Genomic DNA, 25,647 nt, shown 5'->3' on the forward strand with positions numbered 1-25,647 from the left:
GGCTCCCAGGGTGGACATCCCACAGCCTCCAGGGTCAGCCTGGGCTTCAGCAGCCCTGGGGTAAAAAAGTGGTTTTTATGTCCAAAGAGAATTTCCTTTATTCCAGCATGGGTCCCTCGTCCCCTCCCCAGGCACCACAGAGGAGATCCTGCCTCAGTTTCCCCGAGTCTGGCCCAGGAGTTATTCACTTGCTGTGACCCCTCAGCCTTTCCAAGTGTCACCTTTGTCCCTGCCACGGTCCCTCCCTGTCCCTCGTGTCCTGGGGAGCTCCAGGGTGGCCTCGGTGGTGCCAGGCAGGGGGGCAGCCCCATCCCCTCCTCGCCAGGAAAGCTGTGCCAGCCCAGGAACCGCTGAGCCTGCGAGGACACGTGGCTGCCACGGGGTCACCGAGGTGTCCCCAGGCCCAGACTGGCCCTGCCAGGCCTGGGGTGGCCCCCAGCCTGTCCTGGACATGTTCCCAGGACTCGGTCCTTTCCTGTCTGAGCTTCTCCCAGGGCATTTCTGCAGCCTGGGGAGGTTCCAGGGGCACAGCCACCACTCCCAGCCTGGTGTCACCCAAACCTGCACCTCTGGGGACAGGGCCAGGATGGGCAGGTGCATTCCATGGAATCACAGAGGGGTTTGGGTTTGGGAAGGGACCCCAGAGCCCCTCCAGTGTCACCCCTGCCATGGCAGGGACACCTCCCACTGTCCCAGTGTCCAGCCTGGCCTTGGGCACTGCCAGGGATCCAGGGGCAGCCCCAGCTGCTCTGGGCACCCTGTGCCAGTGCTGGAATCCCACTTCAGACTGGATATTTTTGTCCAGGAAATGCAGTGGATCAGGAAACTGCATTTCCAGCAGTGTGAGCAGAACCCAGGTCTCCAGCCCCTCTTGCAGGGGTTTGAGGGTTACAAAATGCAGATGGTCGGTGCAGGAAGGGACAAGGACATGGTGGGTCTCAGGTGGCACCGTCCTGGTTCATGTCCTGGGCAGCAAGAGGAAGGTGGTGCCTGGGGGAGGAGCAGCAGAACCTCACAAACAGGGACTGCAGAGCTGGAACAACACCTGGCAAGGGGAGGCTGTGGATCCACAGCTTCCACAGGATGGCTGGAGGAGGCTGTGCCAGCTCCCAGCCGTGCCCTGGAGCCTGGGGACACCTCTGTTGGTGCTGCTCTGTGACCCCAAGCATGAGGGATGCAGCTGACTGGGAACCTCCCAGGGGATTTCATCCCCCCAAAGCCACCCCTGCTCCATCGAAGGTCAGCCTGTCCAGCAGGGAGGGAGTGCTGGGGTTCATCAACTGGGAATGAGGTAAATAAATAGCAGGGAAATAGGAAATAACTACAGGAAGAAACTTGTGAGGAAGCCCAAGGATGGTTGGGCTTTAAATCAAGTGAGTGAGTGGCTTTAAATCAAAAGAAAGTCGATTTGGAATGGATTTTGGGCAGGAATTGTTCCCTGGCAGGGTGGGCAGGCCCTGGCACAGGGTGCCCAGAGCAGCTGGGGCTGCCCCTGGATCCCTGGCAGTGCCCAAGGCCAGGCTGGACACTGGGACAGTGGGAGGTGTCCCTGCCATGGCAGGGGTGACACTGGAGGGGCTCTGGGGTCCCTCCCAGCCCATTCCAGGGTGATTCTCTGAACCCGTGGCAGTGCAGTCCCAGTGGGGAGCAGCCTCTCCCTCCCTGTGCCGGAGTTGGGGAACAGCTGAGCTGCTTTTTGCTCCTGTTCATCCCAGACTGGGAGAGCTCTGCTGGGCTGGGGCTGCCCCCAGAGCTGAGCCTGGGGCAGGCAGAGCTCGCTGGGGCCAGGTTCCCACCCCTGGAGCCCCCTGGCCACGGCTCCCTCAGGGAACCTGGGCTTCAGTGCCACCCATCCCCGATGTCCCCTGGTCTGGAGCAGCTCCCCCAGGCCCCTGCAGGCTGCACTTCCACACTGATCATTCCTCCATCTCCCTGCCAGTGATTCCCTCACCGGCTCTGGGACTGTAAGGAACCGCTTTTTCCCTGGCAGGGACAATATTTACATTCCACACGGAGCCTCTTGGACCCAGTTGTGCTCTTGGACACGTCTGGGCCGTCCCTTCCCAGCTGCTGTGATGGGTAACGGGAGAGTTTGTGTTCCATCTCTGCTCCCAGCATCGTATTCCAGCGCCTGCAGTCCCCCTCTCCCTGTTTCCCAGGCGAGACACAATGCATATTTGGAAAAAGCCACGAGGGTCATCTGGTAAGCATCTCAAATATTCCAGTGATGAGGAATGTTCTGGGCCAAAGAGGGTCCTGGGACTCGGAGCCAGGGCGATTCTGCTCCGAAAACTCCCGTTCCAGCCAAAATCAAACTTGCCACGCTCCTTCCCACCGAGTTCAAACACTGGTGGGCAAAGGAACAGAGCAGTTGCAAACACCTGGATGCTCTGCAGGAGTCACTGGATGGGAAAACTCAGGGAAATGAGCTCTTCTGGGAGAAACAGTGCAGCAGCTGAGCCAGCAGGAAATGTGTGTGTAACAAAACCAGGCTCAGAAGTCCTGGTTTGTTGATGCTGGAATTGGGTTTGGCTCAAGCGAGACAAATGCTGGGGCTGATTCACACCCAGCCAAGGCTGTTCCTCGTGTTTGGGTTTGAAACATGGAAAGCAGAAGCTGAGAGAGCCCTGAGTGAGGTCCTGTCCCCGGGAGGAGCTTCCTGGTGGCTCCTGGAACGCGAGGTGAGGAGCAGATCCTGGCATTCCCTCCCTCACTCCTGCTCCTGTGCCTGAAAATCCTGGGGGCACGAGGATCCCTTCCTGCTCTGGGATGGCTCCAGTGGAATGTGCCAGGGATTCACCAGCACAGAGAGAAAGCCTGGGAGGGACCAGGGACACAGGGATGGGAGGGACCTCTGGTGACACTGATGGCACTGCCTGTGGGACCCCATCAGCACAGGGACACTGTGGGATCCCATCAGCACAGGGACAAGTGTCCAGCTGAGGTCACCATGGGATCCCATCAGCACAGGGACAAGTGTCCAGCTGAGGTCACCATGGGATCCCATCAGCACAGGGACAAGTGTCCAGCTGAGGTCACCATGGATCCCATCAGCACAGGGACAAGTGTCCAGCTGAGGCCACCATGGGATCCCATCAGCACATCTGATCCAGAGCCATCTGATCCCGAGGCACCCAGAGCCACCCACCTGCACCCAGAGGCCCTCGTGGGGCTCCAAAGGGAGCCAGAGAACCCTGAGTGAGTCAGAAAATGCTGCAGAGCTCTCAGACAGCTTTGTCCCCTCACCTCGGTCCTTCCCATTCTGCAGCTTCTCTGTTTCTTCTTCGTCTTCTTCCTCTGCTTCAGAAAAAGAACGAAAAGAGAAAAAGCAGACATGAGACAGGTGGGTGAGAGAAGAGAGTAAACCATGGAATTGTTTGGGTTGGAAAATCCCTCAGAGCCCGTCGATTCCAGCTGTTCTCCCAGGACTGCCAAGGCCACCAGTGCCCCATGTCCCCAGGTGCCACATCCACACAGCTTTTAAAGCTCTCCAGGGGTGGGGATTCCATCACCTCCCTGGGCAGCCCCTTCCAGTGCCTGGCAGCCCTTCCCATGGGGAAATTCCTCCTGGATTTCACCTGTTTTCTGCTGAGAGCTGGGGCTTTGCTCTGTTAACCCAGGACAAGCCCGGTGAGTTTATGGCAGGGGATTTACACGGCACAGTGGGAGCAGAAGGTCACATTCTGCAGGTGGTGGCTCTTATCTCATCCCAACACCTCAGTGAGAGCTGAGCAAAGAGCTGCTGGTCATCCTGAGGCTGGTGTGACCCCTGCCTCCTGCACAGGCTGTGAGAGCACAGCTGGAGAGCCAGAGGTGCTCTGAGGGGACCTGGCACAGCTGGAGAGCCAGAGGTGCACAGAGGGGACCTGGCACAGCTGGAGAGCCAGGGGTGCTCTGAGGGGACCTGGCACAGCTGGAGAGCCAGGGGTGCTCTGAGGGGACCTGGCACAGCTGGAGAGCCAGAGGTGCACAGAGGGGACCTGGCACAGCTGGAGAGCCAGAGGTGCTCAGAGGGGACCTGGCACAGCTGGAGAGCCAGGGGTGCTCTGAGGGGACCTGGCACAGCTGGAGAGCCAGAGGTGCACAGAGGGGACCTGGCACAGCTGGAGAGCCAGGGGTGCTCAGAGGGGACCTGGCACAGCTGGAGAGCCAGGGGTGCTCTGAGGGGACCTGGCACACGTGTCCTCCCTGGCTTTGGGAGCAGGGTGGTGACACACGGGGGTCACACAGCTCCGGTGCATCCTTGAAGCGGGAGCTGAGCAGATCAGGGACGAAACCAGACACCTTTGGGATAAGCAGAATTGTGACCTGGAGCTCAGCACTGGCCATGGGACAGGCAGCATTGCCTCAGTTCCCTCCTGAAGCTCGTCCTTCTGAGCTCAGACCAAGTGAAAATGGGATCATTGTGGAATGGTGTGGATGTGGCACCTGGGGACACGGGGCAGTGCTGGCCTTGGCAGTGCTGGGGGAACAGCTGCTCTCAGTGGTCTTGGAGCTGTTTTTCAACCTCAGTGATTTTGTGATTCTGTGATTCTGTGACTCCAGCACAGGACTGTGGAATACCCTGAGTTGGAAGGGCCCACCAAGATCACCCAGTCCCACCCTGCCCTGCCCAGACCCCCCAGCAATCCCAGCCTGGGCATCCCAGAGTGTCCAAAGGCTCCTGGAGCTCTGGCAGCCTCGGGGCCGGGACCATTCCCTGGGGAGCCTGGGAAGAACCTTTCCTGAGAGGCACCCAGCCCTCCCTGAGGAGGCAGGAGAAGGTGGATGGGGCCACCAGGGCAGGCCTGTGAGGATGGGCTGGTGCTGCTCCGTGTTTCCCTTCCCGGGAATCCTCTCTCCAGCAGGGCAGGGCAGGGTGGGAGCTGCGTCCCAGGCCCTCCCTCCCGCGGCTGCAGGAGGTGTCTGTTCCCACAGCTCCCCTGGGACATGAGGTGTGAAATCCTGCTGGCTCCCATCAGCTGAGGATAACTCATGCTCTTCCTAATTTACACAAACGACACCATTTCAGACACTCTGGGGGAGCCTTCCTTGGTGTCTGCATCTCCTCCAGCAGGAGCCTGTCAGCAGCTCCAGTTTCCTTCCATTCTCACTGCCTGCTGATCCGTGTGGCTCTGCAGATCCCTGACACGGCTGCTGGCCAGGGATGGGCCCTGGCTGGAGCTGAGACAGGGGATTTTGGGATGGAGATCAGGGAATGAGGCTGCTGGCACTGCCCAGGCTCCCCAGGGATGCTCCTGGCCCCGAGGCTGCCGGAGCTCCGGGAGTTTGGAGAACACCCCCAGGCAGGGGCTGGGATTGTTGGGGTGTCCTGGGCAGGACCAGCGATCCCTGTGGGTCTGGCTCAGGTTCTTCCACAATTCCATGGTTCTACAACACTTTCCTGCTCTGGAAGGCAGGCAGGAGCGAGTGCAGAGGTTTGTTCTGTGTGTTTGAGGCTCAGGGGCAGAGCTGAGGTGATTTATGGGGGAGCTGATGGCCCTGCCGGGGCTGTGTCACCATCCATGGACAACTTCATTAATGTCACCATCCATGGACAACTTCATTAATGTCACCATCCATGGACAACTTCATTAACTCCCAGCTGCCTCTGCTGCCAGCCCACGGGCTGGGAGGGGATTTACTGCTGGGGACTGGAACACCCACCCACATCAGCCATGGGGTGGGGTGGGATCAGTGGGATGGGATGGGGTGGGATGGGATCAGTGGGATGGGATGGGATCCATGGGATGGGATGGGATTTATGGGGTGGGATCAGTGGGATGGGATGGGGTGGGATCCATGGGATGGGATGGGATGGAATCAGTGCGATGGGATGGGATCAGTGGGATGGGGTGGGATGGGATGGGATGGGACTGATGGGATGGGATCAGTGGGATGGGGTGGGATGGGATCAGTGGGATGGGATGGGATCCATGGGATGGAATCAGTGGGATGGGATGGGATCAGTGGGATGGGATCAGTGGGATGGGATGGGATGGGATCCATGGGATGGGATCAGTGGGATGGGATGGGATGGGATCAGTGGGATGGGATGGGATCCATGGGATGGGATCAGTGGGATGGGATGGGATCAGTGGGATGGGATCCATGGGATGGGATCAGTGGGATGGGATGGGATCAGTGGGATGGGATGGGATCAGTGGGATGGGATGGGATCAGTGGGGTGGGATGGCAGAGCCTCGTGGGCCCCGTCACTGAGGGACAGACCTTTGTGGGGGGCTTTGTGCCACAGCTGCTGGGTCCAGCAGGGACCAGGCACAGACACAGGACACTTCCCTTTCCTCAGCAGCAAAGGCAGCCCAGAAACAGAATCACAGAATCCTTCACCTCGCAACAGGGCATCGAGTCCAGCCTGTGACCGGTCCCCTCTTTGTCACCAGCCCAGAGCACTGAGTTCAGTCTTTCCTTGGACTCCACCCTGGAGAGCCCTTTCACTGCCTGACAACCTTTTCCATGAAGGAATCCTCCTGAGGCCGGGCTGCTGGAGCACTGCATGGTCCCAGCCCTGCTGCTGCCAAGGCTCGAGGGCCACGGGACACTCCCCTGGCTGCTGCAGGACCTGCTCCAGCCCCAGTGGGGTGCTCAGCTCCCCTGGCACAGGGAAGAGGCACAGGGGGAGTAATTACCTGTTTTCCCCATCACTGTTTAATGACAAGGGATGAAATGGGCCTCCTGTGCAGTTACTGATACGTGATTGCATCATCTGATGGAGAGTCACGGCAGATGTCTCACCTGCTGCCCAGGTATTGCAGGACCCAGCGGGGATTTGGGGACACTCACTCCAAAAACCTGCTCTGCCTTGTGACTGTGTCATCAAGATCATCCCCAGCATTGCCCAGACGGGGGATGTTGGCTATGAAAATGATTTTTCATTGAGAACATGGATGTATAACCTCACATTAGGCTTCAGTTTTAGCAAGAAATAGATCTGAGGACAAATCTTCAACCCGTGGTGTCCAGCTCTCCTTGTCCCGTGCCCTGAGCAGCTCTTACCCGAGTGCAGCTCCTTCACCAGGGAGGACATGGTGTTGGTGATGGAATCAGCTGCCACCAGCAGGTCATTGCGGAGGTTCCTCCTCGTCCCTGGGTGGGGCAGACACACGGGAATGAGGAAGGGCAGCCCTGCCACCCCCTCTGTGTGTGCCCCGTGTCCCCGTGCCCAGCCTCGCTGTGCCCACCCGGGATGGCACCTGGGCACTCCCGGTGCCACCAGAGCAGGGGACAGGGAGTGACCCTGGCACAGCCCCGTGGCACCAGGGCACTGAGAGCCCCCTGGCCCTCATCCCCATCAGCAGAGCCACTCCCAGGGCTGCTGGAGTGGGGTAAAGGCTGCTGGGATTGTCACCCTCCTGCAGGGCTGGACAGAGGAGTCCCCAGGGCTCTGTGCTGGCCCCTGAGCTGCCCGGACACTCCCTGGTGAGCCACGGCCAGGCAGCGGCACCAGGGACCACCAACAGCCCCAGCATGGCCACAGCTGAGCCAGAGCAGCCAGGAGAGCACAGGAACCACGACTGGCACAGGGATTATCCCACTTGAACCACAACTGGCACAGGGATTGTCCCACAGGAGCACCTGGAACAGGGATTATCCCACTTGAACCACAACTGGCACAGGGATTATCCCACAGGAACACCCCTGGAACAGGGATTGTCCCACAGGAACACACCTGGAACAGGGATTGTCCCACAGGAACACCTGGCACAGGGATTATCCCACAGGAACACACCTGGCACAGGGATTGTCCCACAGGGAACAGGACTGGCACAGGGATTATCCCACAGGAACACCTGGAACAGGGATTATCCCACAGGAACACACCTGGAACAGGGATTATCCCACAGGAACACACCTGGCACAGGGATTATCCCACAGGAACACCTGGAACAGGGATTATCCCACAGGAACACACCTGGCACAGGGATTATCCCACAGAAACACCTGGCACAGGGATTGTCCCACAGGGAACAGGACTGGCACAGGGATTGTCCCATAGGAACACACCTGGCACAGGGATTATCCCACAGGAACACCTGGCACAGGGATTATCCCACAGGAACACACCTGGAACAGGGATTATCCCACAGGAACACCTGGAACAGGGATTATCCCACAGGAACACCTGGAACAGGGATTGTCCCACAGGGAACACAAGGACGATGCTTGTGGCCCCATCCTCCTGGATCATGGACATTTCCCATCCCTGGAAGGGTTCAAGGCCAGGTTGGAGGGGGTTTGGAGGAACCTGGGGTGGTGTCCCTGCTGTGGAACAGCTGGATAACGGCACCAAGCCCACCCAGACATCTCCTGGCTGAGATGCTCCATTATTATATTAAGTGATAAAAATCGACATTTGATTCTGTTTCCTGTGTTCTCCACCGGCCTCGGCTCTGCCTGATTTTGTGTGATTAATATGAAATAGCACTAATTGTGCAGATTGCCTTTCCGGAAGGATCATGCCAGGAAAATCATTCCAGAGTCTGGTCACCACTTGGTTTTATCCTTGCAGGAGTTTTTCTGGTGGTTGAATCAGCCCCACCGTGGTTGTTGTGAGAGGAACATTCCCCATTTCTGCTGGTACTGGTGGATCCGAGGATTCCCGAGGGATTTTCTTCTCTTTCAAGATGGTCAACAGCAGAATTGATTTTCTGATTAGCTGATGGCCTCTGAGTGTTTCACCCAGAAACCATCAGTGTGTTTTTTTCTAAACCTGTCATACCTGCTCATCATCCAGGTGCCAATCTGGGAAATCCTTTACCGAGTGGAAGATCAAGAGATCATCTAAGGAGGAAACTTTTCTTATCTCCAGACTGTAAGACCAGGATCTCTGGGATTCAGTTCTTCAAAGCTTCCCTGCTCCAGAGTTTCCCCCACTGATGGGGCAGCTCGGGGAGGATTCATGCACTGGGAGGCAAAACGAGCCCTGGGTGTCCCTGCCCTCCCTGAGCCCCCCACAGCAGAGCTGGGGCCATCACATTTCTCAGCAGAAGGTGATGGAGATGTTTCTGGGAGGAATCCGTGCACTGAGGGGTGTCTGTGGCTTTGTTTTGGTCCCCACCGGGACAGCACTGCTGGGACAAGCCCTCCACCCAGCCCTGAACGCTTTCCTGCAACACCTGGCTCCTTCCAACACACATTTGAGGCGCTGTCAGGTGTTAAACACCCAGGAAAAACACAAGTTTTCCCTTTGGGCGATCTCAGCAGGTCCTGAGGAAGGGGCAGTCATTGGGGAGAGGCAGCAAGGAGCCCTGGATTGACTGAGGAAGAGCTGCAGTGCTGTGGGTTTGCCTTGGGTCTCCCCAGGAAAAGCCAGATGGGCTCACAGCAAACAGGGATGCCCAGGGAAGGCTGGAAAATGAAGAACGATCCAGCACCTTCATGTCCAGCCATCATCACGTGCTCCAAGCAGCAGGAACACCGTTCCCTCTCTTCTCTTCAGGGGAAGGGACAGCGATGGAAAGGATCCCGTGGATCCCCCAGGGCCTGGCTGGGCTCAGGGTGCTGCTGTCCCACGCCTGGGCAGGGAAGGGGATCCTGCACAGGGGGAAGGAGAGGCAGCTGCCAGGGAAACCGGCGGAGAGCTGTGGCTGCAGCACCAAACTCGCTGTGGAGATGAAGAGGAGGCGACTGGAGCACCCACAGCAACAGATGGAGCGCTCGCCTCTGGCTCTTGGCACCGCGCCTCCCTGGAAACGCCGGCTCTGCTCGGGGCTCTGGCAGTGTGCAGGCACGAGGGGCTCGCTCCCACCCTTGGGATGAGGAGAAGACATCCCCCAGCCCAGAGGAGGGCTCAGAGGGGCCGTCCCACAGCGTTCCCTGTGCTGAGGATGCTGAGGCCGAGCGCTCCTGGTCCTGCTGCAGCACCAAATCCCAGCCAAAGGCACTGACTGGCACCAGCTGAGTGTTCACTGGCACTGCTGCTCCTCTGCTGCCGTTTCACAGCCTCTTCCCTCTCCTCCTTCTGGCAGCAGCTCCTTTAGGCAAGGGCAAAGATCATTCCAGAAGGACAGATCCACTGAGCACTGATAAACACAAACTGTTACCCAAAACCTGTTTGGTCTGGAGGTGCAGTGTCGGCTCTGGGAGATTCCCTTCCACGCTTGCTTTGTTGGAGAAGGAACCTGTCCACCTGACAAAGGGATCTGATGCTCCTATTCACAGTCTGCCCTCCCTGGAAGGAGAAAGCACCTGCAGACTCCACCTGAGGTGACCTGCCAGCTGTTAAAGGAACCTCTGCATCAGGTGAGGGCTCTGCTCTCTGCCCAGACCGGCCACGGCACGCGATTCCCGCTGTGATCTCCCAGGGAGCACCACCAGGTCCACAGGGACAATCACAGAAATATTCAACTTGGAAAAGACCTCCAAGACCGTCAGGTCCGACCTTTGTGGATTGGTGTCCATCCCTTGGCTCTGCCCACACGGCTGAGTCCTCACCTGGGGCTCAGGAGGGTTTCCTGTCCTTTCTCTCACTGGCAGAGAGAGGAGCATCAAGGACAGGTGGATGTGCAGCTTCCAAGAGGTGATGTCCAGAAAGAACCTCCAAGTGTGCCAGAGACTGGGAACACCAGGCCCTGCTGCTGTTCTGCTCCCAGCTCCACATTCCAGGATTCTCCTGGAGCACTAAAGAGGAAAAGCTCCGGACCAAGATGGGCCAACAAGGAGAAAAGGGCGTTGAAATCCCTTCTGTTTTCTCTTGCAGTTCAACCACCAGGTTTGGAAACACGACTGGTTTGTAAGGTGCTATTCTTAAATTACTTGTGGGCATAACTTCCCTTCAGGAAAGATCACCTTCATAGAAATTAACTTCATTAAGTTCAAAAGATTCCAAATGTGCCCCCAGATTTGGTCCAGGGCGCAGGAAAGGGGTTTGTAATGATTGCCTTGACGCGGTGAGTTACGTGTGCGCTGTACATGGCACCAGGGAATGGTTTGGGTGGGAAGGACCTGAAAGATCAAAACCTTCAGGGTCACCTCCCACTGTCCCAGTGTCCAGCCTGGCCTTGGGCACTGCCAGGGATCCAGGGACAGCCCCAGCTGCTCTGGGCACCCTGTGCCAGGGCCTGCCCACCCTGCCAGGGAACAATTCCCATCCCGTATCCTCTCCCCTCGCGTGGTGACAACGCCCCACGGATCTCACCTTGCGTGAAGGCGTCGTGCACGTCTCCCCCGAGCGCGGCCAGCGAGTCCTGGGCTCCGTGGGTGGGCGTGGAACCGGCCGAGGCTGAGCGCACGGGCACGGCCGGGGGGCGGCCGTGGGTGGGCGAGGGCTGGGCAGAGCCCCCGGCCTGAGCCTGTGGAGACACAGAGAGAGAGCCCTTGGCCAGCGGCTCCGGGCTCGGGGCCACGGCCAGAGCCAGCTCTGGGGAACAAACACACAGACACAGCGGGGAACGGGCAGGAACAGATCCACAGAGGGGAACGGGCAGGAACGGCTCCACAGAGGGGAACGGGCAGGAACGGCTCCACAGAGGGGATGGAACGGGCAGGAACGGCTCCACAGAGGGGATGGGAACGGGCAGGAACGGCTCCACAGAGGGGATGGGAACGGGCAGGAACGGCTCCACAGAGGGGAACGGGCAGGAACGGCTCCACAGAGGGGATGGGAACGGGCAGGAACGGCTCCACAGAGGGGATGGAACGGGCAGGAACGGCTCCACAGAGGGGAATGGAACGGGCAGGAACGGCTCCACAGAGGGGAATGGAACGGGCAGGAACGGCTCCACAGAGGGGAATGGAACGGGCAGGAACGGCTCCACAGAGGGGATGGGGCAGCAGAGGCTCCCCAGAGGGGAATGGAACGGGCAGGAACAGCTCCACAGAGGAGAACGGGCAGGAACGGCTCCACAGAGGGGAACGGGCAGGAACAGCTCCCCAGAACGATTCTTCCAGATCCTCACATCTGCGAGCTGCGGGTGCTGTGGGAGCTGCTGCCACAACGGGCAAAGAACTTCATTAACTTCTTTTAAACTTTTATCTACTTTTATCTCTTTTTATCTCTTTTGATCTATTTTTATCTATTTTTTTCTATTTTGACATGTTTTTATAAAATCACCCCCTTTGTATGTTTTACGCAAACATTTATAAATTTATATATTACATAGATATTGATACATTTATTTATATATCTATTTATATATTTATTGATATATTTATTTATAGATCTAATTATATATTTCTATATATATTTGTTTTTATATATTTTATATTTATTTATATATTTATATATGATATATTATATATGATATATTATATATTTTTATATTTATTTATATATTTATATATTATCTCTTTTATATTATCTATTTTATATTATCTATTTTTATATTATCTATTTTATATAATACATAATATAATATATAATATATAATATATAATATATAATATATAATATATAATATATAATATATTATACATTATACATTATTCATTATATATTTTTATTATATATTATATTTAATATTTATATTAAATTAGTTTATAGAATATATATAATATAATATATAATTATATATAATATATAATTAATTTATATTTATATAATTTCTTTTATATTTATGTACATATGTACACATTGTATTATTTTATATGTATGTAATATGTACATATGTACATATGACACGTATATATTTATATGTTACATATATATTTATAAATAATCTTTTTATTTTATATATTTAGATAAAATATATTTGTATACTTTATATATTACATATATTTATACCTAAATTTTTGTATATATTTATATGGCATGCATATTTATATATTTATATATTTATATATTACATGTGTAGATATTTAATGAGTTACATATATAGGTATTTTAGGTATTTTAAGATATTTATTTTAATTTTGAGACTTGCATATTTTAGATATATTCATATCATTTGACTTATTGCTGAAAGAGGGAATTTTTACATCTCCTTTTACATTTTCTTGTGTAAGCCAGCCCGTTCCTGCTGTGCCATCACAGAGGTGGCAGTGCTGTCCCCAGCCCGTTCCTGCTGTGCCATCACAGAGGTGGCAGTGCTGTCCCCAGCCCGTTCCTGCTGTGCCATCACAGAGGTGGCAGTGCTGTCCCCAGCCCGTTCCTGCTGTGCCATCACAGAGGTGGCAGTGCTGTCCCCAGCCTGGCTGTGCCATCACAGAGGTGACAGTGCTGTCCCCAGCCCGGCTGTGCCATCACAGAGGTGGCAGTGCTGTCCCCAGCCCGTTCTGGCTGTGCCATCACAGAGGTGGCAGTGCTGTCCCCAGCCCATTTTGACTGTGCCATCACAGAGGTGACAGTGCTGTCCCCAGCCCGTTCTGGCTGTGCCATCACAGAGGTGGCAGTGCTGTCCCCAGCCCAGCTGTGCCATCACAGAGGTGACAGTGCTGTCCCCAGCCCAGCTGTGCCATCACAGAGGTGGCAGTGCTGTCCCCAGCTCAGGGACACTGCAGGTGCTGCTCTGGCCCCAGGTCCCGCTGCCTTTCCCAGCAAACCCCAAACGTGGCCGGGGTCCCGCAGGGCTCCCCTGGCCGAGCCCCCTTGGGGTCACCGGGGGCTGGGGACGGGTCTGGGCAGGGCAAGGACAGGACAGGGCTGGAGTTGTGAGCTCTGAGCTCCCAAAATAACGAGCCCAGCTCTGTACCCTGTGTGTGCTGCCCACGGGCCCTGGCTGGGCTGAAAGGGCCAGAGAATCCCAGAACCCCAGACTGGGCTGGGAGGGACCCCAGAGCCCCTCCAGTGTCACCCCTGCCATGGCAGGGACACCTCCCACTGTCCCAGTGTCCAGCCTGGCCTTGGGCACTGCCAGGGATCCAGGGGCAGCCCCAGCTGCTCTGGGCACCCTGTGCCAGGGCCTGCCCACCCTGCCAGGGAACAATTCCTGCCCCAAATCCCATCCAGCCCTGCCCTCTGGCACTGGCAGCCATTCCCTGGCTCCTGTCCCTCCAGCCCTTGTCCCCAGTCCCTCTCCAGCTCTCCTGGAGCCCCTTTGGGCCCTGCAAGGGGCTCTGAGCTCTCCCTGGATCCTTCTCCAGGTGAGCACCCCCAGCTCTCCCAGCCTCTCCCCCTGTCCCTGTCCCTGTCCCTGTCCCTGTCCCTGTCCCTGTCCCTGCAGTCACATTTCAGGGATGTTTCAGTGTTTGGGGACTCCAGTCTGGAGCTGCCCGGCCCTGGAGCCACTCTCGGGTTGTGCCTTTGGTTTGTGGCCTTTTCCTGAGCGCCTCGTGGTGTGCTCCGGGTGACGTGTGGCTGTTACCGGGGCAACATGGCCAGGGAGCGGTGACACTGCCAGGACCTGGGCATGGTGACACTGCTGTGTCCTCAGCATGGTGACACTGCTGTGACCCTGGGCATGGTGACACTGCCAGGACCTGGTCATTGTGACACTGCTGTGACCCTGTGCATGGTGACACTGCCAGGACCTGGGCACTGTGACACTGCTGTGACCCTGTGCATGGTGACACTGCCAGTGCCCTGTGCATGGTGACACCGCCAGCCCCCCGTGTATGGTGACACTGCCAGCCCCCCAGAGTCAGTGACACTGCCAGCCTCCTGCTCATGGTGACACTGCCAATACCCTGTGCATGGTGACACTGCTGTGACCCTGGACATGGTGACACTGCTGTGACCTCAACATGGTGACACCGGCAGCCCCGTGCCGGTCCCTCAGGAGCTCCAGGAGCAGGGAGCTGCTCGGGGTGGCCGTGGCTCCCCCTCTCCCCAGCCCCGCGCTGATGTTTTGTATTAACACGAGAATGCAGCCGTGCGGAAAATTGTCATTTGGAAAGTGCATTAATAACCAGGGACTGAGGCAGGGCGGGGACACGGCAGGGACATGGCAGGGACACGGCAGGGACACAGCAGGGACACGGCAAGGACATGGCAGGGACAGGGCAGGGACACAGCAGGGACACGGCAAGGACATGGCAGGGACACGGCAGGGACACGGCAGGGACAGGGCAGGGACATGGCAGGGATGTGGCAGGGACACGGCAGGGACATGGCAGGGATGTGGCAGGGACACAACAGGGACAGGGCAGGAACACAACAGGGACAGGGCAGGGACATGGCAGGGACACGGCAGGGACAGGGCAGCGCTTTCCCGAGGAAATGTCACCCAGAGGTGCGCGTGGCTCGGCAGCAGCTCCCCTTCCCTGCACCCAAAGTGCGGATGAAAGGCTCAACACCCACCCCAAAGCACCCACACCGAGCCAAGGCCGCCTCAGTCTGCATCACTCTGTGCCTAAAGGTGCCCACACCTGGAGCGCTCCCCGTGCAGCCCGTGGGACACGGACGGGGACAACGGCAGCTGTCACCTGTCCCATGGCTCTGCTGTGGAGGAACCAGCTCTGTCCTCCTCCTCCTCCTCCTCCTCCTCCTCCTCCTCCTCCTGACTGAGCCTCAGCAGCCACTCAGGGGAGGGAGAACAGCCCGTGGAGATGGAGAAGAGGAGGAACCCCGGCCCTAACTCCTGCACCAGAGATGGGCCAGCAGCAGAGCTGTCCCTTCCCCAGGAGGGACCAGAGGAGGGGCTGGCAATATCTTCTGGTTTGAGTATTTTCTGTTTTGAAGCTCATCCCCCAGGTCTCATCCCGTGTCCTGGGACCTCAGCACGTGCTGCTGTTACCCCTGGAGACTGTGGATGGTGGCAGGTGTGAGGAAAGGAAAAGTCCCAAAAGAGCTTTTGTTGTTTTGAATCCCAGAATCACTGAGGGTGGAAAAGATCATCCAGTCCAACCCGTGCCTGATCCCCACCTTGTCCCCAGCCCAGAGCTCTGAGTGCCACATCCAGGAATTCCCTGCACACCTCCAGGGATGAGACTCCAGCACCTCCCTGGGCAGCCCCTGGGAAGGGCTGAGCAGGTTCCAGGTGGAGAGGTGAGAGCTCAGCTCCTGCAGCCAGATCTCCACGCTGACTCCGAGCCCCAAAACACATCTGCCTAAACTGTGAGGGGACAAAGTTCTGACCAGCTCAGCCCAACTCACGTGTCCCCACCTTGGCCACAGAACTTGGGCTTTGCAGAACATTGAATCCTAGACTGGTTTGGGGTTGGGAGGGACCCCAGAGCCCCTCCAGTGGCACCCCTGCCATGGCAGGGACACCTCCCACTGTCCCAGTGTCCAGCCTGGCCTTGGGCACTGCCAGGGATCCAGGGGCAGCCCCAGCTGCTCTGGGCACCCTGTGCCAGGGCCTGCCCACCCTGCCAGGGAACAATTCCTGCCCAAAATCCCATCCAGCCCTGCCCTCATCCCCCTGTCCCATCACTCCAGGAGCGCTCACTCCTCAGACCAAGGGACACTGGGACCCCCAGACCCCCCCAGGCTGTCAGTGCCCGCTCCCCTTGGATCTGGGCAAGAGGAAATCCTTGTCACCACCATTCCTCTTGGAGACACGCTGTCTGCACTGACATTCTCGGAGAAAGTGCCCGAACGCCTGAACTCTTCATTTGAATGGTTTTGAAGTGCCTGGCAGCAGCTGGCTGGGCTGATTTGCATGGCAGGGCCAGCGGAGCGCGGGGTTCCTGGAAATCCCAGAGCTGGTGAGAGCAGCCCCGAGGTCACGGCACATCCTGGGGGGCTGGGGCAGGCCAGGGCTCCAGGGGATGCGAAAGCTGCGTGGGTGCAGCGGAGCCTGGCACGTCACCTTCCTCTTCCTCTTCCTCGAAACACCAAACACGTGCTGGCCCTGGCAGCCCCTCGCTCTCCACCCACAGCTCCTGGCCAAGCCAACCCTCAGCAAACACAGCAGCACTGAGCTTCCCCAGGACAGGCTGGAGCTGCAGAGCCACTGAGGCTGGAAAAGCCTCGGAATCCTCGAGCCCAACCATCCCCAGCCCTGCCCGGGCCACCACTGTCCCTGTCCCCAAGTGCCACATCCACAGGGCTTTGAACCCCTGCAGGGATGGGGACCCCTGCCCTGGGCAGCTGTGCCAGGGCTGCAGAGCCCTTTCCATGCAGGAATTGTTCCCAATATCCAGCCTGAGCCTGCCCTGGCCCAGCCTGAGGCTGTTTTGAGGCTCAGTAACCCCTGGAGCTGAGGTGTCCCTGTGGATCTGGGGCTGCTGGACAGAGCCTGTCCAGGGCTCTTGGTTCAGTGTCTCAGGTCCCTGGCACAGCTGTGCTCGGCTCTGCTCCTCCAAGAGCTCCCAGGCTGGGAAACTCCAGGATTCCCAGAGCTGAGGTAGAGCTGAACAGGTTTGAAAACTCCTCTCTGACTCTGTTTTGGAGCTGCAGCCCCAGAAAATGCAGGAATTACTGGCCCACTGCGTGTCCTTCCTGGAAGCTGCAGCGGGGAGGACACAGAAGATGGATTTCAATTTAGAAAAACCACGAAGGAAACCTCTGACCTGGCTCCTGAAATGTTTGGGAGCCAACTTGGATTTATTGTCCCTGGCTTATCGAGTGTTGTATACAAGAGCTGTGAGGTTTAACCTGGAACGCCATTTCCAGGGAAAAGAGGCTGAGCTGTGCCCTGAGCACGGGTCAGCTCCAGGGGAAGGGCTGGATGGAAGGGAAGCAGTGCCCAGAAGAGCTTTCAGCAGCTCTCCAGGTTCAGCATCACCCCCCTCACCCCAGCAGTTCAGCTGGAGCCCCCCACCCTCTGGGGAGCTGCTGCCAAATTTCCTGCAACCACTGTGGCACAGGAAAGCTCTAAAGGAGAACGGGATGAAAAAATCCTTCAAAAATTTGGGTTGGAAGAAGCCTTGAAGGGGTTTTGGAGCAGCTTTTTGGAGCAAGGTCATCTCCAAGGTGCTGCTCAGGCTGCTCTTCACCCCTCTGGGCAGCCTGCTCCAGAGTTCAGCCTCTCCCATGGGAATCCCTGCCCCAAATCCTGCCAGAAACCCAAATGTGTGACCATGCACCTCTGGGAAGGGGCTGGCTCTGCTTCCTCCTGCCTCAGGAGACTCATGGGCACAGCTGGACTTCCCCTGGATTTCCCTTGGATTTCCCTTGCATTTCCCTTGGATTTCCCTTGCATTTCCCTTGCATTTCCCTTGGATTTCCCTCGGTTTTCCCTTGGATTTCCCTTGGATTTCCCTTGGATTTCCCTCGGTTTTCCCTTGCATTTCCCTTGGATTTCTCTTGGATTTCCCTTTTGCCTTCTCCAACAGCTCCTGCATCACCTTTAACAGGGGTCTGTGGGACATGGACCCTGCAAAAGCTGCCCCAGAGAGGGACAGGACCCCCAGCCCTTAGAGGTTTCCAAAGCTACGTGAGGCCAGAACTAACCTGACCTACTGCCAGTCCTGCTTGGAAGCATGGAATCATGGAATTGTTTAGGTTGGAGAAGACCTTTACTTGAGCCCAATCATCAAGTTCATCTGCTTCAAGTGGAACCAAATTCATTGAACCAAAGACCCCCAGAAGTCCCTGAGCCTGCAGATGCTCACTGAGAAATCCACAGACACTGATTTTATCACAGAAACATCCCAGACTGGTTTGGGTGGGAAAAGACCTTAAAGACTGTCCAGTTCCACCCCCTGCCATGGCAGGGTCACCTCCCACTGTCCCAGGTGTGTCCAAACCCTGTCCAGCCTGGCCTTGGGCACTGCCAGGGACCCAGGGGCAGCCCCAGCTGCTCTGCTCCATTGGAATATGGAGCTTCTTCCTAGGGACAGATGAAAGTAAAAGGGATCTTGCACACACAATAAACCCAAGAGCCAGCAGGATTCAGATAAGCAATTTAGACAAGTAAACATCTCATCATGCCCCAAATACTGCAGAAAATACAGCACAAACAGAGCAAAGAGGAGCACACGAACACGTGCTCTGTGCCTCTCAGCTGTGGCCGTGTCCCTGCTGCGGGAGGGAGCAGCAGAGGGTTCCTGGCAGCTCAGGAAACCAGAGATCTCCAGCAGAAAGGGCAGAGCCCTGGGCTCCTCATCCACACCTCACCCCGTGCCTGCCTCCCCTCTCCTGCTCTCCTTCCGAAGCAGGGACCGGGCTGGTGAAGAGCTTTCATCCCATTCCCTGCCAGTGAATATTCCAGGGGCTTTCCTCAGGAAATCCAGCATCTTCTGGCCAGGTGCTGTCCCCATGCCCAGGGGACACACACTGAGCCCCCACACCCAGCACTGCCCTTGGCTTCCTGCAGCTCCTCTCGCTCAGCCCTGGGGCTCTCCATGAGGGAAAAGCCTTCCCTGGCAGGGTGGGCAGGCACAGGGGAGCTGGGGCTGCCCCTGGCAGTGCCCAAGGCCAGGGCTTGGAGCAGCCTGGGACAGTGGGAATTGTGGAATTAGATGAGATTTAAGATCCCTTCCCACCCAAACCACTCCAGGATTCATTTGCTGGCTCTATGAGCAGACTATCACAGAACCAACACGCTGGAGGGCTACAGAAAACACAGTTCTTGCTGCTGAAATAACACCAAGATTTGTGTTTTCTGCCGTTCCAGGAGTGGTTCTGCAGAGCTCCTGAGCTGCTGTTTGGCAGGTGAGGCACAGGGAAGAACAGAGCCACGGGAGAACGCGGCTGTAGGGAAACATCTCATCCCCCAGCAGGGTCTGCTCTTCACAATCCCCTCTGGGAGATGTTCACAGCCAGCTCTGAGGAACCTGCCCAGCCTGGGTGTCCCCAGCTCTGCACTGAGCTCACAGCACGTGGGGCTGCTGGCTCTGCAGGGCAGCTCTGCCCTCCTCTGCCTCCACCTTCACCTGCGCCTGGAGATGCCCAAACCTGCTCCAGCTCCTTCAGCACTGCTGCCTGAGCTTCCTCACCAGCCTCCTTGGGACTCCACAGAACCCCAGGATGGGCTGGGAAGGGACCTGGAAGCTCAGCCTGTCCCTGCCAGGGACACCTTCCACTGTGCCAGCCCTGAGCCCGACCCAGCTGGCCCTGGACACTTCCAGGGGTGCAGCACCCACAGCTTCTCCAAACATCCCATTTTTCACAGAACCTCGCAGCAGTTTAGGCTGGAAAACACCTCAGCTTTCAGTTCTCATCCCCATCTCCAAAGCCCCAGCAATCTCCTCCTGCCTGATGCCAACAGCAAATCCAAGTCCCTCGCAGGAAGGCTGAATAGTAATTAATTCAGGACAGAAATAATGAACTACAGAGGAATTTCAATTTACACGTCTTTCTATTTTAACAGAAAACCCTTGACAACTGATTTTGGGAGAAAAAAAAAAACAACTTCTCCGAGCACATTTAAAGCTGCTTTGCATGAGGCTGCTGCAGCCTACGCCGCACGGGAGGGAGCAGGAGTTTGCTGGGAGTGTCTGCGCTGGGGATGCTCCCCCGGCTGCTGTTCCTGCACACACGGGCTGCCTTGGGGCTCCGGGAAAAGCTGGAATGCTGCTGGGCCGGTCGGTGCAGGACGTGCCTCTTGTCCTCGCAGCTCTGGAGGCTCAGGGTGGTGCTGGCAGCACGGTGACACCGCGGGCCACCACAACCGCCACAAATCCCATTTTTGGGAGCCGCGTCCCAGCCTCTCCCGCACGGAACATCCCGAGGGCTGCGATCTCCCTGCAGGGATTTCTCCGGCATCTGGGGCTGCCTTGCCTTTTTTGCCTTTTTTTTTTTTGTTGTTGTTGTTTTTTTTTTTCACCAGTAATTTAACAATTATTTACGTTAACCAGGAAGGGAGGAGAAGCCCTTCCAGAGCCGCACATGAAACTGCTGCTGCTGCTGCTGCCTGAATAATTCCAGCTCGATCGAAGCCTGCGCTAAAAATAATCCAACCCCCTCCCTGCAAACACTCTTTGAGGGAAATATTTAAACCAGAAAACAAGGCCCCTAAATCAGCCCCCCCAGCCGGGGCTGTTAACCCGATTGTTGCAGGGAAATTGAATTTCCCCGTCCTCCGTGGGCTCTGGGCTCCAGCCGCCTCCCGGAGCGAGCACGCCAAGGAATACATGAAAGGCTCATTAGTGGGGAAGGCTAATAACCTTTCTGAGGCATTAATAAAATCCCTGGCTGGAGCCTGGCGCAGGGACAGTCTCATGGCAACAGAGGCGCAGGCCAGGGTGTCCTCTCCCCTCCCTGGATCCCCTTGGATCCTCTCCAGGGATCCCATCCCTGCCTGATCCCGGCTCCTTCCCCACTGCCAGAGGCACGGGATGGGCAGGACACGGGATGGGAAGAGCTGAGTGTGCTGTGACCCCCCCGGACACACAAAGCTGTGCACAAAAACTGCAGCTGGACACGGGCTGGGGGCGTGGGGGATGCGCTGCAAACACCAACAGCGGCTCTGCAGCACGCCTGCTGGGACAGCAGCAGGAATTCCTGCCTGGAAAGGGAGCTCAGGCCTTGGCAGGGGCTGCCCAGGGAGCTTTGGAGTCCCCATCCCCAGGGAATTCCTGGATGTGGCACTCAGAGCTCTGGGCTGGGGACAAGGTGGGGATCGGGCACAGCTGGGGCTCCATGGGCTGGGAGGGATTTTCCCCGAGTGGTTCTGGGATTCTGTGCTGTGGTTTGGATCCTGGCAGCTCCCCAGCGATGCCAGCCAGGGATATCATGACCCAGCCCGGGTGATGGGATCATTGCATGGCCCATCCCACCAGAAATCCCACACTGAGCTGCCCAGTGGATCATGAACCTGGGCTGGCACCAGGGGGACACCCGGGCTCTCCGTGGCTGTGAGTGGCTCTCCTGGGGACAGGAGGGAGCCGTGTCCTGGTGCTGGGCAGGGGCTGCCACCCCCTGAGGCTCCTTCTGCCCCAACATCAGGGTCAGCGGAAGGACAGGGCCCCCGGGCATCCCCCCCGGGCACAGCCTCTGAGCATCCTCTGAGCAACCTCTGAGCATCCTCTGAGCATCCTCTGAGCAACCTCTGAGCATTCTCTGAGCAACCTCTGAGCATCCTCTGAGCATCCTCTGAGAGCACCCTCTGAGCAACCTCTGAACAACCTCTGAGCATCCTCTGAGCATCCTCTGAGCATCCTCTGAGCATCCTCTGAGAGCATCCTCTGAGCAACCTCTGAGCATCCTCTGAGCATCCTCTGAGCATCCTCTGAGCAACCTCTGAGCATCCTCTGAGCATCCTCTGAGCATCCTCTGAGCATTCTCTGAGCAACCTCTGAGCAACCTCTGAGCATCCTCTGAGCATCCTCTGAGCATCCTCTGAGAGCATCCTCTGAGCATCCTCTGAGCATCCTCTGAGCATCCTCTGAGCAACCTCTGAGCAACCTCTGAGCATCCTCTGAGCATCCTCTGAGCATCCTCTGAGCATTCTCTGAGCAACCTCTGAGCATCCTCTGAGCATCCTCTGAGCAACCTCTGAGCATTCTCTGAGCAACCTCTGAGCAACCTCTGAGCATCCTCTGAGCATCATCTGAGCATCCTCCAAGAGCATCGTCAGAGCAACCTCTGAGCATCCTCTGAGCATCCTCTGAGCAACCTCTGAGCATCATCTGAGCATCCTCCAAGAGCATCCTCAGAGCAACCTCTGAGCAACCTCTGAGCATCCTCTGAGCATCTGAGCAGGAGCTGGGCAGGAGCTGGACAGGGGTTGGACAGGGGTTGGACAGGAGCTGGACAGGAACTGGACAGGATCCAGCTCTCCCCTCCAGGTTCTCGGCACATCCCCAGCGCTGTGCTGGCAGCTGAGGCATTACTCAGCTCTTTCTGCAATTCGCTTTTTCAGCTGGAATTCCAACAGGGATAAACCCAGCCCTGCAGGACAGCAGTGCCTGCAGGCCTGGGCTGCCAGCCCTGTCCCCTGGGAGGGACAGCAGTGTGTCCCCAGGGAGGGTGAGGACAGCAGTGTGTCCCCAGGGAGGGACAGCAGAGTGTCCCCAGGGAGGGACAGCAGTGTGTCCCCAGGGAGGATGGGGACAGCAGTGTGTCCCCTGGGAGGGACAGCAGTGTGTCCCCAGGGAGGATGGGGACAGCAGTGTGTCCCCAGGGAGGGACAGCAGTGTGTCCCCAGGGAGGGACAGCAGTGTGTCCCCAGGGAGGGTGAGGACAGCAGTGTGTCCCCAGGGAGGGACAGCAGAGTGTCCCCAGGGAGGATGGGGACAGCAGTGTGTCCCCAGGGAGGGTGAGGACAGCAGAGTGTCCCCAGGGAGGGACAGCAGTGTGTCCCCAGGGAGGATGGGGACAGCAGTGTGTCCCCAGGGAGGATGGGGACAGCAGAGTGTCCCCAGGGAGGGTGAGGACAGCAGAGTGTCCCCAGGGAGGGTGAGGACAGCAGAGTGTCCCCAGGGAGGGACAGCAGTGTGTCCCCAGGGAGGGACAGCAGAGTGTCCCCAGGGAGGGTGAGGACAGCAGAGTGTCCCCAGGGAGGGTGAGGACAGCAGAGTGTCCCCAGGGAGGGACAGCAGAGTGTCCCCAGGGAGGGTGAGGACAGCAGAGTGTCCCCAGGGAGGGACAGCAGTGTGTCCCCAGGGAGGGACAGCAGAGTGTCCCCAGGGAGGGTGAGGACAGCAGAGTGTCCCCAGGGAGGGTGAGGACAGCAGAGTGTCCCCAGGGAGGGACAGCAGAGTGTCCCCAGGGAGGGTGAGGACAGCAGAGTGTCCCCAGGGAGGGTGAGGACAGCAGAGTGTCCCCAGGGAGGGACAGCAGTGTGTCCCCAGGGAGGGTGGGGACAGCAGAGTGTCCCCAGGGAGGGTGAGGACAGCAGTGTGTCCCCAGGGAGGGTGAGGACAGCAGTGTGTCCCCAGGGAGGGTGAGGACAGCAGTGTGTCCCCAGGGAGGGTGAGGACAGCAGTGTGTCCCCAGGGATGGGGACAGCTCCCAGCTGTGCTGCCAGCGCTGTCTCCCGTCCCCTTCCCCACACATCTGGCACAAATCCCGTCCCCTTTCCAGACCTGCTCCCTGCAGGGTTCCACAGTGATCCAGCCTGGATTGGGACAGGGAAAAGGGGGAGAGGGCCGGGAAAGCAGCACTTGGCTTTTCCATCACCCCCAGTGGGGAGGATCCGTGTTTTCCAGCGGTTCCCAGCGAGCAGCCAAGCTTTCCTCGGCCCAAGGATGTGCCGGCCATGGCAGCTCCTGCCTTTCCCTCTGGTTCCCCGGCCGTGCTTTGCCATGGCTCGGCTTTTCCTGCCCCCAGCCCCCCGTGCCCCCAGAGCTGTTTGAACTCCTCATTCAGGGAACGCTGTTTGTTTTCATTCCTCTCTCTCCCCCCAGCTGCGGGACCGAGAGCGGGGATCAGGAAACAATAAAATCTCGGTTACCACACAGAATGCCGCCTTTTCCCTGGCTCCTTTCAAAGCCTGACATTTTTGCTTTCATCCGCCATTTCCACAGTTCTGGGCCATGTGCTCCCCCCTTGAGCAGCGGGGCCTCGCCTGGGGGTCCCGGAGCTGTGCTCAAGATGGACCAGATTGTTCCATGGGCATCGCCTTCCCGGGACTCCCACGGCTCCAGTCCCACCCCGCTCCACCACCGCCTTGGAGAGCAAAGGCTGAGACACAGCCTTATCTTTCCAAATTAGTCCAGGTTTGTTTTCAGCCTTCTCTCTTGGCACTTCCCTGGGAAAAGCTTCCCCAGAGTCACTGGAGGGGCTGCAGGAGCAAAACCTCTGGTTCTGGGAGCACCCAGGAGCAGAGGATTTCTCTGTCCCGGGATCTCCCGGGAGTGAAATGCTGCAGCTCCCATTTCCCTGTCCTTAAAAAGCAGCCTGGGAACTTCATCCAGGCTGAGGGGCAGCAGGGTGAGGAGAGTGTCCCCATTCCTGCTCTTCAGACAGGGCAGAGAGGCCATCTCCTCGCCCAGAAAACATCAAGAGCTCATATTCATGGAATCAGGTTTGGGTTGGAGGGACCTCAGAGCCCCTCCAGTGGCACCCCTGCCACGGCAGGGACACCTCCCACTGTCCCAGTGTCCATCCTGGCCTTGGGCACTGCCAGGGATCCAGGGGCAGCCCCAGCTGCTCTGGGCACCCTGTGCCAGGGAACAATTCCTGCCCCAAATGCCATCTGTCCCTGTGGGAAGGCACTGCCTGTGTCCCCCAGCCCGTGTGACAGCGCAGGGGCTCTGTGTCCACGCTGGGTGTGTCCATGCAGGCCAAGGGGCTGCTCCTGCTCCAGCCTTTTTCAGGAAAACTGCAGAAAGAGCTGGGGAAGGCGATGCTGGGCAGCGGTGAGGGAGGAGGAGCTGCTCAGCAGCCGGCCTGGTGACACAGGACTCGGGTGACAATGCCCGGCTGAGCCCTGGGATTATTTCCACCATCACCTTTTCCCCGTCGTGCTGAGGAGCAGAACTGCGGCTGTTCCAGGCAGGACTCGGGTCCCGTGCTGATGGGAACATCCCATCAAAGAGCCTCGGGGATAAGAACCAGAACAAATGGCTTTGAGCAGCTCCAGCTCTTTAAAAGCCACCGATGGAACTCTGGCGGGTGACGGGAGCTCGGGGCAGCCCCAGCCCGGGCAACAGCGACAGAGCCACAACAAAGGAGAACCTCGGTAATCCGGGATGAGCTGTGCTGCCTTTTCACAGCCTGCAAAAAGAGCTCCAGGCTTCTGGGGGCCGGGGGAGACAAAAACAGACACATCCAGGAGCCCCCGGTTAAACAGCGCGACCAAAGCGTGAAGGGTTCGGGACAGGCACGGCCAGGGACACACACAGGGGACACACAGGGGACAGCAGGCCTGAAAGGACGGGCTGTCTGAAAGGATCACTTGTGAGCAGGACACACAGGCGTGAAATCCCCCAGCCACCACACAGAGCCACCAGCCCCCGAGGACAGCCCTGCCCCGGGCACCCTGAGCCGGGCTTTGC

At 57.5% G+C, this 25,647-nt stretch overlaps 1 protein-coding gene across 11 annotated transcripts in view; it reads right to left on the reverse strand.

Annotated features, from left to right (window-relative positions):
• Positions 1 to 25,647, reverse strand: part of DTNB (dystrobrevin beta) — a 138,767-nt gene that overhangs the window by 3,782 nt on the left and 109,338 nt on the right. For 6 of the 11 annotated variants that reach the window (XM_058834267.1, XM_058834266.1, XM_058834265.1 and 3 more), the window contains 3 exons: positions 11,138 to 11,291; positions 6,997 to 7,086; positions 3,149 to 3,300 (listed from right to left, as the gene is read on the reverse strand). In XM_058834267.1, coding sequence (XP_058690250.1) covers positions 3,149 to 3,300; positions 6,997 to 7,086; positions 11,138 to 11,291 — 396 coding nt within the window. The remainder of the gene's footprint in view (positions 1 to 3,148; positions 3,301 to 6,996; positions 7,087 to 11,137; positions 11,292 to 25,647) is intronic. The other 5 variants (XM_058834264.1, XM_058834270.1, XM_058834269.1 and 2 more) reach the window with 5 other exon arrangements.

This window comes from Poecile atricapillus, chromosome 3 (assembly GCF_030490865.1).
Source record: "Poecile atricapillus isolate bPoeAtr1 chromosome 3, bPoeAtr1.hap1, whole genome shotgun sequence".
Lineage (NCBI taxonomy): Eukaryota > Metazoa > Chordata > Aves > Passeriformes > Paridae > Poecile > Poecile atricapillus.